Source organism: Ammospiza caudacuta, chromosome 30 (genome assembly GCF_027887145.1).
Source record: "Ammospiza caudacuta isolate bAmmCau1 chromosome 30, bAmmCau1.pri, whole genome shotgun sequence".
NCBI lineage: Eukaryota > Metazoa > Chordata > Aves > Passeriformes > Passerellidae > Ammospiza > Ammospiza caudacuta.
This window is the reverse complement of record NC_080622.1, coordinates 3,976,405-3,993,841: the sequence shown is the minus strand read 5'-3', so window position 1 is coordinate 3,993,841 and position 17,437 is coordinate 3,976,405. Positions and strand designations below refer to the sequence as shown.

Here is a 17,437-nt window from a genome sequence, read left to right as displayed (position 1 = left end):
CAGATCCCAGTTTGGAATCCCATTAACAGATCCCAATATGGGATCCCAACTGCAGAACCCAATAGCAGATTCCAGTTTGGAATCCCAGTATCAGATCCCATTACCAGCTCCCAGTATGGGGTTCCTGCTCCAGATCCCAGTGTGGGATCCCAATACCAGATCCCAACACCAGATCTCATTACCAGATCCAAGATTGGGATCCCATTCTCAGATCCCAGTATGGGATCCCAGTATCAGATCCTATTACCAGATCCCAGTTTGGGATCTCAATATGGGATCCCGTTACCAGATCCCAGTATGGGATCCCAGTATGATATCCCTGCTCCAGACACCAGTATGGGATCCCATTACCAGATCCCTGCTCCAGATCCCATTTGGAATCCCAGTATGGGATTCCATTACCAGACCCCAATACCAGATCCCAGTTTGAAATCCCAGTATGGGATCCCATTACCAGACCCCAATACCAGACCCCAGTTTGGAATCCCAGTATGGGATCCCATTACCAGATCCCTGCTCCAGATCCCAGTTTGGAATCACAGTATGGGATCCCATTACCAGACCCCAGTACCAGATCCCAGTTTGGAGTCCCAGTATGGGATCCCATTACCAGACCCCAGTACCAGATCCCAGTTTGGAATCCCAGTATGGGATCCCATTACCAGACCCCAATTCCAGACCCCAATTCCAGACCCCAATACCGGATCCCAGCTCCCGATCCCCTCCCGGGCCCCTGTGTGACATTGTCCCCTCCTTGTCCTCACCTGTCCCCCCCATCCCGGCCGGTGACACCGCGGGGACCCCAAATTTCGCCCGCGGGGGACCCTGGGCAGGGGGGGGAGGGCGGGGCGGCTCCTCCCGCCTGACCCCGCCCCTCCAAGCCCCTCCCCCTAGGACCCCGCCCCGTTAAGCCCCGCCCACCCCCGCTCCGAGCGGCGGCACCGAGAGCCCGAGCGGCGGCACCGGCACCGGCACCGGCAGCGCCCGCGGCCGGTAAGTGCGGGCAGGGAGGGGGGCACCGGACCCACCGAGCGACCCCCGGCCCCAGCGGCGGCCCCGCGGCCGCACCGGCACCGGATGGACCCCGCGGCCGCCGCCTCCATCCGCTCCCGGCGCCGCTCCCGGGGCCGCTCCCGGTTCCGCTCCCGGTTCCGTTCCCGGTGCTCTCCAGCGGCCCCGGACCGCGATGCTGCCCCCCCCCACTCTGTGTGACCCCCCCGCCCCACCGAGCATCCCCCGCGCTCCCTGATGCCCCCGCGGCGGGCAGGAAGGGGTTAACGGTGCCGGGGGTCCCGGTCGGGCTCTCCCGGTTCCCCCCCGTTCTCCCCCGGTGCCCCCCATCCTCCCCCCTTTCACTTCCCGTTTCGCTGCCGGGGGGGCTCGAACCCGTGACACGATGGGGGGGGGGGACACTCGGTGGCTCTCGGGGCCCACGCGGGACGCGGGACGCGCCACCCCCCCACCCCGTGTCGCCGTGTCCCTGTCCCTGCCACCCCCGGTGTCCCGGTCCCCATCCCGGTTCCGTTGCCGTTTCCCATCCCGTTCCCGTTCCCCACGCGGGACACGGGGCCCTTTCCCCCGCCCGCCCCACCCGAGCACCCCCGTGGGTGTCCCCGCGCTGTCCCCGCGCGCTCCCGGTCCCGTCCCGCGCCCGCGGGGCCGCCCGGTGCTCCCAGTGCTCCCAGTACCGCCCGGGACCGGCGTGACCCCCCCTGGACACCCCGAAAACGCGTTTGGGGACATCACGGGTGGGCGCGGGGGGGTCCCGCGCCTCCAGCGGGGCAAACTGGGACCGAACTGGGCCCAAACTGGGCCGAACTGGACGAACTGGGACCGAACTGGGGCCGAACTGGGACCGAACTGGGGCCGAACTGGGCCGCGGGAGGGCGCCGCTTCCGCATCCCCGCGCCGGGACCGGGCGGGGGCCCCGAAAGGGACCGGGACAGGAACGGGGGGGGGGGTCCCGAGACTCATCTCCCCCCCCAACCCCACCCGTGCCCCGTCCCACGGAGCGGCCCCGCGTGGGGAAACTGAGGCACGAGTGTGGGGGGAAGGATCGCACCCAGCTGTGCCCCAGCTGTGCCCCAGATGTGCCCGGGGATGCTGCGGCCGCCGGGCAGGGCGGGAGCCCCGCGACACGCGTGGGACCCTCAGGACACGGGGGGCGACAGGAGGGTGGCACTGGGGCAGGGCGGGGCACAGCTGTGTCCGTGTGTCCGAGCCCTGTCCGTGTGTCCGAGCTGTGTCCGTGGGGCCGGACAGTGGGATCAGGACCGGACAGTGGGGTCGGGGATGGACAGTGGGGTCCAAGGCCGTGTCCGTGGGGCTGGAGCCGTGTCCGTGGGTCCGAGCTGTGTCCGTGGGGCCGTGGGGCCGGACAGTGGGGGTCGGGGCCGGACAGTGGGGTCAGGGCCGTGGCCGTGGGTCCGGGGCCGTGTCCGTGGGTCCGGGGCCGTGTCCGTGTGTCCGGACAGAGGGGTCAGGGCCGTGTCCGTGGGGCCGGGGCCGTGTCCGTGTGTCCGGGGCCGTGTCCGTAGGTCCGGACAGCGGGGTGAGGGCCGTGTCCGTGGGTCCGGGCCGTGCCTCGCATTCCGGGGGGGCCCGGGGGGGGCCGGAGGCGGCCGCGCCGCTCCCCGAGGCACAAAGGGCCCCTTGTCCCCCACGCTGCGTGGGGGGGGGCTCGTGGGGGACCCTCCCCCCGCCTCCCGCTCTCCCCACCCCCCCCCCAAAAACCCAAAAACACCCCGAGGGGGGGGGGGGTGGGCATGGGGGGGGCACTGATGGCATCGGCGCCCCCCAGACCCCCGTGGGGGCTCCGTCCCACCCGTGTCGCGCCCCCCCCCAAAACCGGGATTAACCCACCCGAGCCCCCCGCCCGCCCCACTGAATGGGCCCAGCGGGGCCACGCCCCTCGTGAATATTCATGAGGCGCTTTGCATGAGAAACGTGAATGGGGCGGGGGTCCCACGGTGCGGGGTGGGGGGTGAGATACCCACGACCCCCCCCCATCGCTGCCACCGCGGGCTCGGGGGGTTCGGGGGGGTTCGGGCCGGGCCTGGGAACGCGGGAGGGCGGGAGCGGCGGGGGGGGGGGGGGTCCCGGTCCCCGCCCCCCCCCCCCCGGAAGGCCCCGTGTCCGGCCGGGGCTGAGTCATGGGCGGCCTTAAAGGGGCCGCGCACCGGACGGGGGGGGGGATGGGGGAGGCTTTGTGCGTGGGGGGAGGGGCTGGGGGATGGTGGGGGGGGGGATGGGTTTGTTATTGGAGAGGAGCGTGGGGGGGGCGCGGCTGTGCGTGGGGGGGGCGTGGGGGGAGCGTCTGTTCATGGGGGGGGGGAGGGGCTGGGCTGTGTGGGGGGGGGCGTGGGAAGGTGTCGGTGAAGGGGGGGGGGGTCTCACGTGGGGGGGGGGGGGGGGGAAAGGGGAGGGGGGGGTTGTTTACCGAGCGCTGTCACGAGTGGGGGGGTTCGGGGTGGGGGTTTTGGGGGGGGGGGGGGCGTTGTTTACGAGGAGTCACGAGTGGGGGGGAGGGGACACAGAGACGTGGCCGTGCCCCCCCCCCCCCCCACAACGAGGGTCTGACACCCCCCCCCCCATGGGTGCGGGGAGGGGGGGGGGGAAGGGGCAGTCGGGTGATGCGTTGCCATGGTAACCGCATCCCTGCGTGGGTGGCGGCGTCGCCATGGCAACGGGGACCGGCGGGAGAGGGGGGACAGTGACCCCCCCCCCCCAGACACGCGGAGACCCCCCCCAATAACACAGGTGGGGGGGGCGGGGGGATTGGGGTGAGTGTGCAAAGGGGGGGTCAGCGAGAAGGGGCTGAGTGTGAATTTGGGGCTCAGTGGGAATTCGGGGTGAGTGTGCAAAGGAGGGGTCAGGTCGTGCAGGGGGGGCTGCGCACGAGCAGGATGAGTGTGCAAAGGGGGGGTCAGTGCAAATTTGGGGTGGGTGGGTGAGTGAAGGGGGGGACACTGAATTTGGGGTGAGCGTGCAAAGGGGGGGTCACAATTCGGGGCGAGCGTGCAAAAGAGGGGTCGGTGAATTTGGGCTGAGTGTGCACAGGGGGGTGACGGTGTCCGGGGGGGTCCGTGCGAGCCCCCCCGCGCTGTTGGGGACCCGGAGCAGCCGCCTCGGTCCCCGCTCGGTCCCCGCTCGGTCGCTGTCACATCCGTGAGCGTCACATGAGTCACGGCCGGGGGCTGGGCTGGCACCGGGGCTGAGCCGCGACAGCGGGGACAGGGCTGGGGACACCGGTGACAGCAATGGATGAGGCTGGGGACGGTTGTGACACCAAGGACTGAGGCTGGGGACATTGGTCACAGCAATGGATGAGGCTGGGGACATCTGTGACACCAAGGACTGAGGCTGGGGACATTGGTCACAGCAATGGATGAGGCTGGGGACATCTGTGACACCAAGGACTGAGGCTGGGGACACTTGTGACAGCAATGGATGAGGCTGGGGACAGTTGTGGCACCAAGGACTGAGGCTGGGGACACCGGTGACAGCAATGGATGAGGCTGGGGACAGTTGTGACACCGCTGGCTGAGGCTGGGGACACTGGTGACAGCAATGGATGAGGCTGGGGACAGTTGTGACACCGCTGGCTGAGGCTGGGGACATTGGTCACAGCAATGGATGAGGCTGGGGACATCTGTGACACCAGTGGATGATGAGGCTGGAGACACAGGTGACACTGGTGACTGAGGTTGAGGACACTTGTGACACCAAGGACTGAGGCTGGGGACAGTTGTGACTTGAGCAGCTGAGCTTGGGGACACTTGTGACACCAGTAGATGACTCTGGGGACATTTGTGACACCAGGGACTGAGGCTGGGGCTGGCACTGGAGACTGGGCCTGGGGACACCGGTGACACCTGTGGCTGAGGCTGGGGACAGTTGTGACACCAAAAACTGAGTCTGGGGACACTTGTGACTTGAGCAGCTGAGCTTGGGGACATCTGTGACACCAGGAACTGAGCTTGGGGACATCTGTGACAGCAGGAACTGAGGCTGAGGCTGGCGCTGGCACTGGAGGACTGAGCCTGGGGACACTTGTGACACCGGTGGCTGAGGCCGGGACAGCTCGGGGACACTCATGACACGAGTGGCTGAGTCTGGGGACATTTGTGACACAGGTGGCAGAGCCTGGCACCAGTGGCTGAGGCTGGGGACACTTGTGACACCAGGGATTGAGGCTGGGGACACTGGTGACACTTGTGGCTGAGTCCCCTGTCACTTGTGGCATGTGTGGCTGAGAGCAGGAGCACTCGTGTCACCCCACGGCTCTGTCCCATGTCACTCGTGTCACCCAGGGCAGTGTTCCCTGTCCCTCACACCCCGTGTCCCCCAGCCATGGCCATGTCCCGTGTCCCTCATGTCACCCCTGTCCCCAGACGTGTCCCCCATGTTAATGTCCCTGATGTCCCACATGTCCCCTGTCCCCAGCTGTGGCCATGTCCCTCATGTCACCCCTGTCCCCGGCCATGTCCCCCATGTCTCTCGTGTCCTCCGTGTCACCCTTGTCCCCAGCCACAGCCATGTCCTCTAAGTCCTGTGTTCTCCCTGTCCCCAGCCATGCCAAGTCCTGTGTCCCTCATGTCCCCAAGTGTCCCCCATAGACCATGTTCCATGTCCCTGCTGTCCCCTGTGTCTCCAGCCATGTCCCCACATCCCTGATGTCCCCAATGTCCCCGTGTCCCCAGCCACGGCCATGTCCCCATGTCCCCCATGTCCCTGTGTCGCCAGCCATGTCCCCATGTCCCCAATGTCCCTGTGTCCCCAGCCATGGCCATGTCCCCATGTCCCCCATGTCCCTTTTGTCCCCAGCCATGGCCGAATACCGCAGTCTGCTGGAGGAGCTGGCCCAGAACGGCCATGTCCCCATGTCCCCATGTCCCCGTGTCCCCATGTCCCCAGCCATGTCCCCATGTCCCTGATGTCCCTTTTGTCCCCAGCCATGGCCGAGTACCGCAGTCTGCCGGAGGAGCTGGCCCAGAACGGCCATGTCCCCATGTCCCCATGTCCCCGTGTCCCCATGTCCCCAGCCATGTCCCCATGTCCCCGTGTCCCCAGCCATGTCCCCATGTCCCTGATGTCCCTTTTGTCCCCAGCCATGGCCGAGTACCGCAGTCTGCTGGAGGAGCTGGCCCAGCACAGCCATGTCCCCATGTCCCTGTGTCCCCAGCCATGTCCCCATGTCCCCGTGTCCCTGTGTCCCCAGCCATGTCCCCATGTCCCTTTTGTCCCCAGCCATGGCCGAGTACCGCAGTCTGCTGGAGGAGCTGGCCCAGAACATCACGGCCGAGGACCTGGAGCAGCTCAAGTCCGCGTGTCGCGAGGACATCCCCAGCGGGGAGGGTGACGCCATCGCCACCGGCCACCACTGGTTCGCCTTCCTGGAGCGCCACAGCAAGCTGGACCGAGGTGTGACACCCGTGCCACACCACCGGCACTGTCCCCCTCCCCGCGCCCCCGGGGCTGCTCCCGCCCTGGGATGGTCCCATGGGACCCTGTCCCTGTCACCTGAGCCCTGTCCCGGTCCCCTGTCCCCGTCCCTGTCCCCGTCACCTGAGCCCTGTCCCCTGTCCCCATCACCTGTCCCCGTCCCTGTCCCCTGAGCCCTGTCCCTGTCCCCTGTCCCCATCACCTGTCCACTGTCCCTGTCCCAGTCCCCCATCCCCATCAACTGAGCCCTGTCCCCCTTCCCTGCCCCTGTCCCCTTCCCTGTCCCCATCCCCATCCCTGTCGCCATCCCTGTCCCCATCCTTGTCCCCTCCTGTCCCCATCCCTGTCCTCCTCCTTGTCCCCTCCTTGTCCCCCTCCCCATCCCCGTCCCCCTCCTTGTCCCCATCCTGTCCCTCTCCTGTCCTTCCCGCCCCCTCCTTGTCCCCATCCCTGTCCCCATCCTCTCCCTCCGCTGTCCCCTCCCTGTCGCTCCCCTGTCCCCATCTCTGTCCCTATCCTGTCCCTCTGCTGTCCCACTCCTTGTCCCCATGCCCTCCCCATCCTTGTCCCTGTCCTTTCCCCTCTCTGTCCCCATCCCTGTCCCCTCCCTATCCATGTCCCCATCCCTGTCCTTGTCCCCATCCCTGTCCCTCCCTGGTTCCCATCCTTGTCCTGTCCTTCTCCCAATCCCCGTCCCCATCCTGTCCCCATCCCTGTCCCCTCCTTGTCCCCATCCTGTCTCTCTCCCCAGTCCCCTCCTTGTCCCCATCCCTGTCCCCCATCCTGTCCCCATCCCTGTCCCCATCCCTGTCCCCATCCTGTCTCTCTCCCCAGTCCCCTCCTTGTCCCCATCCTGTCCCCATCCCTGTCCCCATCTTGTCCCCATCCCTGTCCCCCTCCTTGTCCCCATCCCCGTCCCCCTCCCCGCGCCCTCCGGGCCCCCGTGGGCCGCAGCAGCGCGGGTGGCCCGAGCCCAGCACGTGTCCCGTGTGTGTCCCGTGTGTGTCCCGTGTGTGTCCCCGCGCTGTCCCCGCGCTGTCCCCGTGTCACAGACAACCTGTCCTACATCGAGCACATCTTCGAGATCTCGCGCCGGCCGGACCTGCTGACCAAGGTGGTGCAGTACCGCACGCAGGTGCTCAAGATCTCCGAGGAGGACGAGGTGGACACCAAGCTCACCCGCATCCCCAGCGCCAAGAAGTACAAGGGTGAGAGGGGACAGGGACAGCGGGGACACGAGGGGATGTCACCCAGGGACAGGTGGGGACAGGGACGGGGACACAAGGGGATGTCACCCAGGGACAGGTGGGGACAGGGACGGGGACACAAGGGGATGTCACCCAGGGACAGGGACAGGCATCCCCAGCGCCAAGAAGTACAAGGGTGAGAGGGGACAGGGACAGTGGGGACAGGCAGGGATGTCACCCAGGGACAGGTGGGGACAGGGACGGGGACAGGGATGGGGACACAAGGGGATGTCACCCAGGGACAGGCGGGGACGGGGACATGGGACACAAGGGGATGTCACCCAGGGACAGGCGGGAACGGGGACAGGCATCCCCAGCGCCAAGAAGTACAAGGGTGAGAGGGGACAGGGACAGCGGGGACAGGCAGGGATGTCACCCAGGGACAGGCGGGGACGGGGATGGGGACAGGGACACAAGGGGATGTCACCCAGGGACAGGCAGGATGGGGACGGGGACGGGGACACAAGGGGATGTCACCCAGGGACAGGCGGGGACAGGGACAGGGACACAAGGGGATGTCACCCAGGGACAGGCGGGGATGGGGACAGGCATCCCCAGTGCCAAGAAGTACAAGGGTGAGAGACAGGGGGACAGGGATGGGGACACAAGGGGACACAAGGGGACAGGGACAGCGGGGACAGGCAGGGATGTCACCCAGGGACAGGCGGGGATGGGGACGGGGACAGGCGGGGACAGGGACAGATTGGGACGGGGACAGGCAGGGACAGGGACGGGGGACACAAGGCGATGTCAGCCAGGGACAGGCGGGGACAGGGACAGGCAGGGATGGGGACAGGCGGGGATGGGGACAGGGACAGATGGGGATGGGGACACTCATAGACAGCCAGGGACAGGGACAGGCGGGGATGGCCGGGGATGTCACCCAGGGACAGACAGGGATGGGGACAGCGGGGACAGGGACGGGGACAAGGACAGACAGGGATGGGGACAGCGGGGACAGGGACGGGGACAAGGACAGGCAGGGGTGGTGACAGGGATAGATTGGGATGGGGACAGGCGGGGATGGCCGGGGATGGGGACAGGTGGGGACAGGGACAGCTGTGAATGGGGACACCCAGGGATGGGAAAAGGGACAGGGACAGCCGGGGACGGGGACAGGGACAGCAACTGTCATTGTCCCCAAAGCAGGGACAGCGACCCCTCCCCAGTTACCCCAGGGCTGGGACAGGGACCCCAAGGGGGATAAAAGATTCCCCAGGGAGGGTTGGGGACATCCAGAAAGGGCTGGGGACCCCCAGGAAGGGTTGGGGACATCCAGGAAGGGTTGGGGACATCCAGAAAGGGCTGGGGACACCCAGGAAGGGTTGGGGACACGTGGGAAAGGTTGGGGACCCCCAGGAAGGGGTTGGGGACCCCCAGAAAGGGTTGGGGACCCCCGGGAAGGGTTGGGGACCCCCAGAAGGGGTTGGGGACCCCCGGGAACGTTTGGGGACCCTCAGGAAGGATTGGGGACCCCCGGGAAGGGTTGGGGACCCCCAGAAGGGGTTGGGGACCCCCGGGCAGGGGCTGGGGACCCCCAGAAGGGGTTGGGGACCCCGGGAAAGGTTGGGGACCCCCGGGCAGGTTAGGAGACCCCCAGGAGGGGCTGGGGACCCTCAGGAAGGATTGGGGACCCCTGGAGGGGTTGGGGACCCCCAGAAGGGATTGGGGACCCCCGGGCAGGGCTGGGGACCCTCAGGAAGGATTGGGGACCCCCGGGAAGGGCTGGGGACCCCCAGAAGGGGCTGGGGACCCTCAGGAAGGACTGGGGACCCCCTGGAGGGGTTGGGGACCCCCAGGAAGGATTGGGGACCCCCGGGAAAGGTTGGGGACCCTCAGGAAGGGTTGGGACCCCCGGGCAGGTTTGGGGACGCCGGGAGAGGTTGGGGACCCTCTGTGGGGTGGGGGGGACACCCCCAGACCCCCCTGACCCCCCCCCCCGTGTCCCCCCCTCCCCAGACATCATCCGGCAGCCCTCGGAGGAGGAGATCATCAAACTGGCCCCCCCCCCGAAAAAGGCCTGAGTGGCTCCAGGACCCCCCCCCAGAGCCCCCTCCCCACTCTGCACCCCTGGGGGGGGAGGGGCTGAACCCCCCCAGAGCCCCCCAAAATGGGTGAGGGGGAAATTGGGGTTGGGGGGGGGTGAAATTCCCATGGGACCCCCCACCCCGAAAGGCCTCGATTTGAGGTGGGGGGGGAGGGATGGGGACCCCCCCCCCAATGTGGGTAAGTTGAGGAGGGGGCATAAAAATGGGACCACCCCCCCCAAATTCAAATTTGGGGGGGCTAAAATTATTGGGACCCCTCCCACGTTAAATTTTGGGGTCACAGGGACCAGCCAATCCCAATTTGGGGGGAGGTTAAAATTATTGGGACCCCCCCCCTTTAAATTTTGGGGTCACAAAGAATCCCCCACCCCAATTTTTGGGGGAAATCAAGATTATTGGGGACCCTCCCACTTGAAATTTTGGGGTCACAAAGAATCCCCCACCCCAATTTTGGGGGGAAATCAAGATTATTGGGGACCCTCCCACTTGAAATTTTGGGGTCACAAAGAATCCCCCACCCCAATTTTTGAGGGGGGGGGGGTCAAGATTATTGGGGACCCCCCCACTTTAAATTTCGGGGTCCATCCAATCCCAGTTTAGGGGGGGTTAAAAGTATTGGGACCCCCCCAGTTAAATTTTGGGGTCCTTAATTTGAGGGGGGGTCTGTGACAGGGACTGAGCCCCCCCCCCACCCCAATTTTGGGGGGGTCACAGACATTGGGACGCCCCCACCCCAATTTTGGGGGGGGTCACAGCAACTTTGTGGGGGTCACAGACATTGGGACGCCCCCACCCCAATTTTGGGGGGGGTCACAGACATTGGGATGCCCCCACCCCAATTTTGGGGGGTCACAGACATTGGGATGCCCCCACCCCAATTTTGGGGGGGTCACAGACATTGGGACGCCCCCACCCCAATTTTGGGGGGGGTCACAAGCACCGGGACCCCCCCAAATTTTGGGGGGGGGGGCACAGGAGGGCAGGGGGAGGTCGGGAGGGCGCCGAGGTCGGGGCTGATTTTGGGGGGGGGTCTTGGACCCCCCCCCAGGAGGGACAGGAGGGGACAAGGAGGTGACAAAAGGGAGGGGGGACAGTGAGTGGTGACCCCCCAAAAATTGGGGGAAAAACCCCCAAAATTCCCATTTTTTTGAGGGGGCAGCAAATTCTGACCCCCAAATTGGGATTTTTAGGGGGATTACCCATTTTAGGGGGGACAGTTAGTGGTGACCCCCCAAAATTGGGGGAAAAAAACCCAAAATTGGGGAAAAAACCCCAAAATTCCCAATTTTGGGGTGGGGGACAAAGCGGTGACCCCACAAAATTGGGAAAAAAAACCCCCAAAATTCCCATTTTGGGGGGCATGAAGTGGTGACCCCTCCACAACCTCTTTTTTTGGGGGGGAGGCTAAAAGTGGTGACCTGCCCAAAATTGAGGAAAAACCCCCAAAATTGAGGGAAAACCCCCCAAAACTGAGGGAAAAAACCCCAAAACTGAGGGAAAAAATCCCAAAATGGAGGGAAAAACCCCCAAAACTGAGGGAAAAACCCCCAAAATTGAGGGAAAACCCCCCAAAACTGAGGGAAAAACCCCCAAAATTGAGGGAAAACCCCCCAAAACTGAGGGAAAAACCCCCAAAATTGAGGGAAAACCCCCCAAAACTGAGGGGAAAAACCCCCAAAATTGAGGGAAAACCCCCCAAAACTGAGGGAAAAACCCCCAAAATTGAGGGAAAACCCCCCAAAACTGAGGGGAAAAACCCCCAAAATTGAGGGAAAACCCCCCAAAACTGAGGGAAAACCCCCAAAATGGAGGGAAAATTTCCCATTTTATGGGTGATGGGCAGCAAGAAATGCCCCCTAAAATTGGGGAAAAACCCCAAAAATCCCAATTTTTTAAGGGGGGGCACTCTGGCCACCCACCCCCCCATAAATTTTTTTTTTGGTGGGGTCCTCCCAGTATCAAAGTGGGAGGGAGGAGCTCCCAAACTGGGCTGGGGGGGGGGGGATTTTTGGGGTTCAGGTTTAGTTACTAACCCAGGGTTGTGGGATGGGGGGGAGCCAGCAGAGTTAATTAAATGTTAATTAATTAATATATTTTATTTAATAAAAGCTAAAACCCGCAGCAGCCACCGGCTCTCGTGTGTCCCCTCCCCAAATTTATCCCTGTGCCCCCCCCTCCCCAAATTGTCCCCCTCCCTTTATTTATTGTCCCCAAATCTCTGTGAAAAACGCTGGATTTGGTTCAAATTGACGTTTTTGACCCCTCCCTCAATGTCCAGATGGGGCAGGGGGGGACCCAGGGGTGTCCCCAACCCCTCTGGGGGGGTCTCTGGGTGTCTCCCCCTCCCCAAATTCCCTCCCCTTCCCCTCCCCCCCCAGACCGTGCTGACTGTGTATTGATAAAGATGGAAAAAAGCTGCTCTGTGCGAGGGTTTTTGGGGGAAAATCTGGGGGGAAAAGGGGCAAAAATCCACGTGGGAAAAGGTTCAGGGAGGGTGGGAGAGAAATTTTGGGGAGTCTGGGGCTCGTTGAGTTGGTTTTTATTGCATTTATATATAATATATATCCCAACTTTTACAGCTCTGCCAGGGAGAACTCCCAGGCCCATTTGGTTTTTAATACAATATAAAATTAGGCCTCTAAACAGGGAAATTTTGGGGGTTTTTTTTTCCCCCCCAAAAAAACCCCCCTGAACCCCTCCCCCGACAAATAAATGGGAAATTAAAGGGGTTTTTTGGGGGGTTTGGGGGTTTTTGGGGGGGTAAAAGGGGCCAAACCAAGTGCAAATCACGGCTATGTACAGAGGGAGGGAGATCCCCCCTGGGAAATGGGGAAAAATGGGGGAAAAAAGGGGAAAAATGTGGAAAAAAGGGGGTGAAAAGTGGGGGGGATTGGGGGAAATAAGAAGGGAAAAAAAGGGGGGGGATGGTGGAAAAAGAGGGAAAAGTGTGGGGGAAAAATTGGGACAAAAAGAGAAAACTAAAGGGGGGAAAATGGGGGGGGGGGAAAGAAAAGGGAGAAAAAAGGGGAAAAATGAGGAAAAAGGAGGGAAAAATATGGAGAAAAGAGGGAAAATGAGGAAAAAGGGCTGGGACCCCCCCCATCCCCAAAAAGGGGGTGCTTGAAGAGCTTAAGGGGTGGGATTGGGGTCCCAAAAAAACTGGGGAGGGGGGGCATTAAAAATTCCCCCCCTGGACCCCCCCCAAATTGAGGGGGGAAAAAAAGGGGAGGGGACCCCAAAAAGGGGAAAAAAAAGGAGAAAAAAGGGGAAGGGGACCCCAAAAAAGGGGGAAACTGGGAATTGGGGGGGGGGCTGAACAAGGTCAATACAAAGCTCCAAGTGTTAGTGGGGTGGGGCCCCCCCGGTTTGGGGTTTTTGGGGGGTTTTGGGGTTTTTTTGGGGGGTTTTTGGGGCTCACGAGGGCATGCACTGCACCCGGTCGGGCCCCTCCTCCTCATCGTCAGAGGTGTCCGAGGAGCTCCCGGAGTCGTCCGAGGGGGAATCGGCCCCGGGGTCCCGGCGGCGCTGCGGGAACGGAGAGAAAATAACGGGGTGAGAAATGGGGAATAATGGGGTGAGAAATGGGGAAATGGGGAGAGATAATGGGGAAATAATGGGGTGAGAAATGGGGGAATAATGGGGTGAGAAATGGGGGAATGGGGTGAGAAATGGGGGAATAATGGGGTGAGAAATGGGGAAATAATGGGGTGAGAAATGGGGAAATAATGGGGTGAGAAATGGGGGGATAATGGGGTGAGAAATGGGGGAATAATGGGGTGAGAAATGGGGCAATGGGGAGAGATAACGGGGTGAGAAATGGGGAAATAATGGAGTGAGAAATGGGGGAATGGGGGGAGATAATGGGGGAATAATGGGGTGAGAAATGGGGGAATGGGGGGAGATAATGGGGTGAGAAATGGGGGTAAATAATGGGGTGAGAAATGGGGAAATGGGTCAAGAATAATGGGGTGAGAAATGGGGGAATGGGGGGAAATAATGGGGTGAGAAATGGGGGAAATGGGGTGAGAAATGGGGGAATAATGGGGTGAGAAATGGGGGAATAATGGGGTGAGAAATGGGGGAATAATGGGGTGAGAAATGGGGAGAGATAACGGGGTGAGAAATGGGGGAATGGGGAGAGATAATAATGGGGTGAGAAATGGGGAATAATGGGGTGAGAAATGGGGGAATGGGGAGAGATAACGGGGTGAGAAATGGGGGAATAATGGGGTGAAAAATGGGGAATAATGGGGTGAGAAATGGGGGAATAATGGGGTGAGAAATGGGGGAAATGGGGTGAGAAATGGGGGATTAATGGGGTGAGAAATGGGGGAAAAATGGGGTGAGAAATGGGGGAAATAATGGGGTGAGAAATGGGGGAATAATGGGGTGAGAAATGGGGTGAGAAATGGGGGGAATAATGGGGTGAGAAATGGGGAAATGAGGGGAAATAATGGGGGGAAATAATGGGGTGAGAAATGGGGGAATGGGGAGAGATAATGGGGGAATGGGGAGAGATAATGGGGTGAGAAATGGGGGAATAATGGGGTGAGAAATGGGGGAATAATGGGGTGAGAAATGGGGGAAATGGGGAGAAATAATGGGGTGGGAAATGGGGAGAGATAATGGGGTGAGAAATGGGGGAATGGGGCAGGAATAATGGGGTGAGAAATGGGGAAATTGGGCAGGAATGGGGTCGGGAATGGGGTTAGAAATGGGGTGAGAAATGGGGGAAATGGGGGGAAATAATGGGGTGAGAAATGGGGAAATGGGGCAGGAATAATGGGGTGAGAAATGGGGGGAAAATGGGGTCAGGAATGGGGAAATGTGGCAGAAATAATGGGGTGAGAAATGGGGAAATGGGGTCAGAAATGGGGTCAGGAATAGGGTTAGGAATGGGGGAAATGGGGCAGGAATGGGGGAATGGGGTCAGGAATGGGAAAAGCAGGAAGAAGTGGGAAAAAGGAGGGAAAAGTGGGAAAAAGGAGGGGAAAGCTGGAGCAGAGGTGCAGGAGCAGAAGAGGAGCAGGTGGTACCCGGTGGTGGCGGCGCTGGCGCAGGTGGTGCATGAGGAACCAGAGCATGTGGCTGTCAAACATGTCCGTGTGGTGCAGGCTGTCCTCGTCCCGCTCCACCTTGTTCTTCTTGATCACCTGGCAGGGGGAGAAAGGGTTAAATTGCATGGGAAAATGGGGTGAATTTGCATGGAAATCTTGGGTTGTGTTCCATGGGAATCTCTGGTTGGATTACGTGGAAAAACGGGGTTGGATTGCATGAAAATCTCAGGCATATTCCATGGGAATCCTGGGTCACATTCCATGGGAATCCTGGGTAATATTACATGAAAATCCTGGGTCACATTCCATGGAAATCCCAGGTCACATTCCATGAAAATCCTGGGTCACATTTCATGGATAACCCAGGTCACATTCCATGAAAATCCTGGGTCGCACTCTATGGAAATCCTGGGTCAGGTTCCGTGGAAAACCCGGGTTATATTCCATGAAAATCTCAGATCAGATTCCAAGAAAAACCCGGGTCATATTCCATGGAAATCCCGGGCTATATTCCATGAAAATCTCAGATCAGATTCCAAGAAAAACCCGGGTCATATTCCATGGAAATCCCAGGTCACATGCCATGGGAAACCTGGGTCAGAATCCATAGAAATTGGGGTCACATTTCATGGAAATCCTGGGTTATTTTCCATGAGAATCCCGGGTCACATTCCATGGAAAACCCAGGTCAGATTCCATGGAAATCCTGGGTCACATTCCATGGAAAACCTGGGTTATATTCCATGAAAATCTCAGATCAGATTCCAAGAAAAACCCGGGTCATATTCCATGGAAATCCCAGGTCACATGCCATGAAAATCCCAGGTTGCATTCTATGGAAATCCCGGGCCATATTCCATGGAAATCCTGGGTTATATCCCATGGGAATCCTGGGTTATATCCCATGGAAATCCTGGGCCATATCCCATGGAAATCCTGGGTTATATCCCATGGGAATCCTGGGTTGTATCCCATGGGAATCCTGGGTTATATCCCATGGAAATCCTGGGTTATATCCCATGGGAATCCTGGGTTGTATCCCATGGGAATCCTGGGTTATATCCCATGGAAATCCTGGGTTATATCCCATGGGAATCCTGGGTCACATTCCATAAAAATCCTGGGTCAGATTCCATGGAAATCCAAGGTCACATTCCATGGAAATCCCGGGCTATATTCCATGAAAATCCCAGGTCAAATTCCATGGGAAACCCGGGTCAGATTCCATGGGAAACCCGGGTCACATTCCACGGAAAACCTGGGTCACATTCCATGGAAAACCTGGGTTATATTCAATGGAAATCCCAGGCACATTCCATGGGAAACCCGGGTCACATTCCATGAAAAACCTGGGTTATATTTCATGGAAAACCCAGGTCAGATTCCATGGAAAACCTGGGTTATATTCCATGGAAATCCCAGGCACATTCCAAGGGAAACCTGGGTCAGATTCCCTGGAAAACCTGGGTTATATTTCATGGAAAACCCAGGTCAGATTCCATGGGAATCCCAGGACACATTCCATGGAAAATCAATGTAACATTCCATGGAAATCCTGGGTCACATTCCATGGAAAACCTGGGTTATATTCCATGGAAATCTCGGGTCACATTCCATGGGAAACCTGGGTCAGAATCCATAGAAATTGGGGTCACATTCCATGGAAATCCTGGGTTATTTTCCATGGGAATCCCGGGTCACATTCCATGGCAATCTTGAGTCAGACTCCATGGGAAACCCGGGTCATATTCCATGGAAAACCTGGGTCATATTCCATGGAAAACCTGGGTTATATTCCATGGAAATCCCGGGTCAGATTCCATGGAAATCCCAGGCACATTCCATGGAAAATGAATGTCACATTCCATGGAAATCCTGGGTCACATTCCACAGCAATCCCGGGTCAGACTCCATAGGAATCCTGGGTCAGAAGCCATGGAAATCCCGGCTCAGATCCCACGGAAAACCTGGGTCACATTATGGAAATCCCGGGTTACACTCCATGGAAAACTCAGGTCACATTCCATGGAAAACCTGAGTCAGATTCCATGGAAAACCTGAGTCAGATTCCACGGGAATCCTGGGTCAGATTCCACAGAAATCCCAGGTCAGATTCCATGGAAAACCTGGGTTATATTCCATGGAAATCTTGGGTCACATTCCATGGGAATCCCGGGTCAGATCCCATGGAAAACCTGGGTTGTATTCCATGGAAATTCTGGGTCAGGTTCCATGGAAATGCCAGGTCACATTCCCTGGAAAACCTGGGTTATATTCCATGGAAATCTTGGGTCACATTCTATAGAAATCCCGGGTCACATTCCATGGAAATCCCAGGCACATTCCATGGAAAACCTGGGTCACATTCCACGGAAAACCTGGGTCACATTCCATGGAAAAATGGGGTCACATTCCACAGAAAACCTGGGTCACATTCCATGGAAAAATGGGGTCAGATTCCATGGAAAACCTGGGTCAGATTCCATGGAAAACCTGAGCCACATTCCATGGGAGTTCTGGGTCAGATCCCATGGAAAACCTGGGTTGTATTCCATGGAAATTCTGGGTCAGGTTCCATGGAAATCCCAGGTCACATTCCATGGAAAACCTGGGTTATATTCCATGGAAATTTGGGTCACAT

General features: G+C 59.9%; 2 protein-coding genes across 4 annotated transcripts in view; one reads left to right on the top strand and one right to left on the bottom strand.

Moving 5' to 3' along the window:
• The first annotated feature begins 923 nt into the window (after window positions 1–923).
• PEA15 (proliferation and apoptosis adaptor protein 15) lies at window positions 924–10,711 on the top strand. Its single transcript, XM_058821800.1, has 4 exons — window positions 924–993; window positions 6,250–6,423; window positions 7,497–7,652; window positions 9,651–10,711. Exons 2-4 carry the CDS (start codon window positions 6,252–6,254, stop codon window positions 9,713–9,715), a joined length of 393 nt encoding a protein of 130 aa, XP_058677783.1. The 5' UTR covers window positions 924–993; window positions 6,250–6,251; the 3' UTR covers window positions 9,716–10,711.
• A 1,406-nt stretch (window positions 10,712–12,117) lies between these two features.
• Window positions 12,118–17,437, bottom strand: part of DCAF8 (DDB1 and CUL4 associated factor 8) — a 33,530-nt gene continuing 28,210 nt past the window's right edge. For all 3 annotated transcript variants that reach the window (XM_058821581.1, XM_058821582.1, XM_058821583.1), the window contains 2 exons: window positions 14,776–14,892; window positions 12,118–13,264 (listed from right to left, as the gene is read on the bottom strand). In XM_058821581.1, the coding sequence (XP_058677564.1) occupies window positions 13,154–13,264; window positions 14,776–14,892 (228 nt within the window). In that variant the 3' untranslated portion in view covers window positions 12,118–13,153. The remainder of the gene's footprint in view (window positions 13,265–14,775; window positions 14,893–17,437) is intronic.

Coding starts and splice junctions, on each gene's coding strand:
- PEA15 (XM_058821800.1), top strand. CDS start 6,252: ATGGCCGAGTACCGCAGTCTGCTGGAGGAGCTGGCCCAGAACATCACG. Junction 6,424..7,496: donor CCACAGCAAGCTGGACCGAG/GTGTGACACCCG, acceptor CCCGTGTCACAG/ACAACCTGTCCTACATCGAG. Junction 7,653..9,650: donor CAGCGCCAAGAAGTACAAGG/GTGAGAGGGGAC, acceptor CCCCCTCCCCAG/ACATCATCCGGCAGCCCTCG.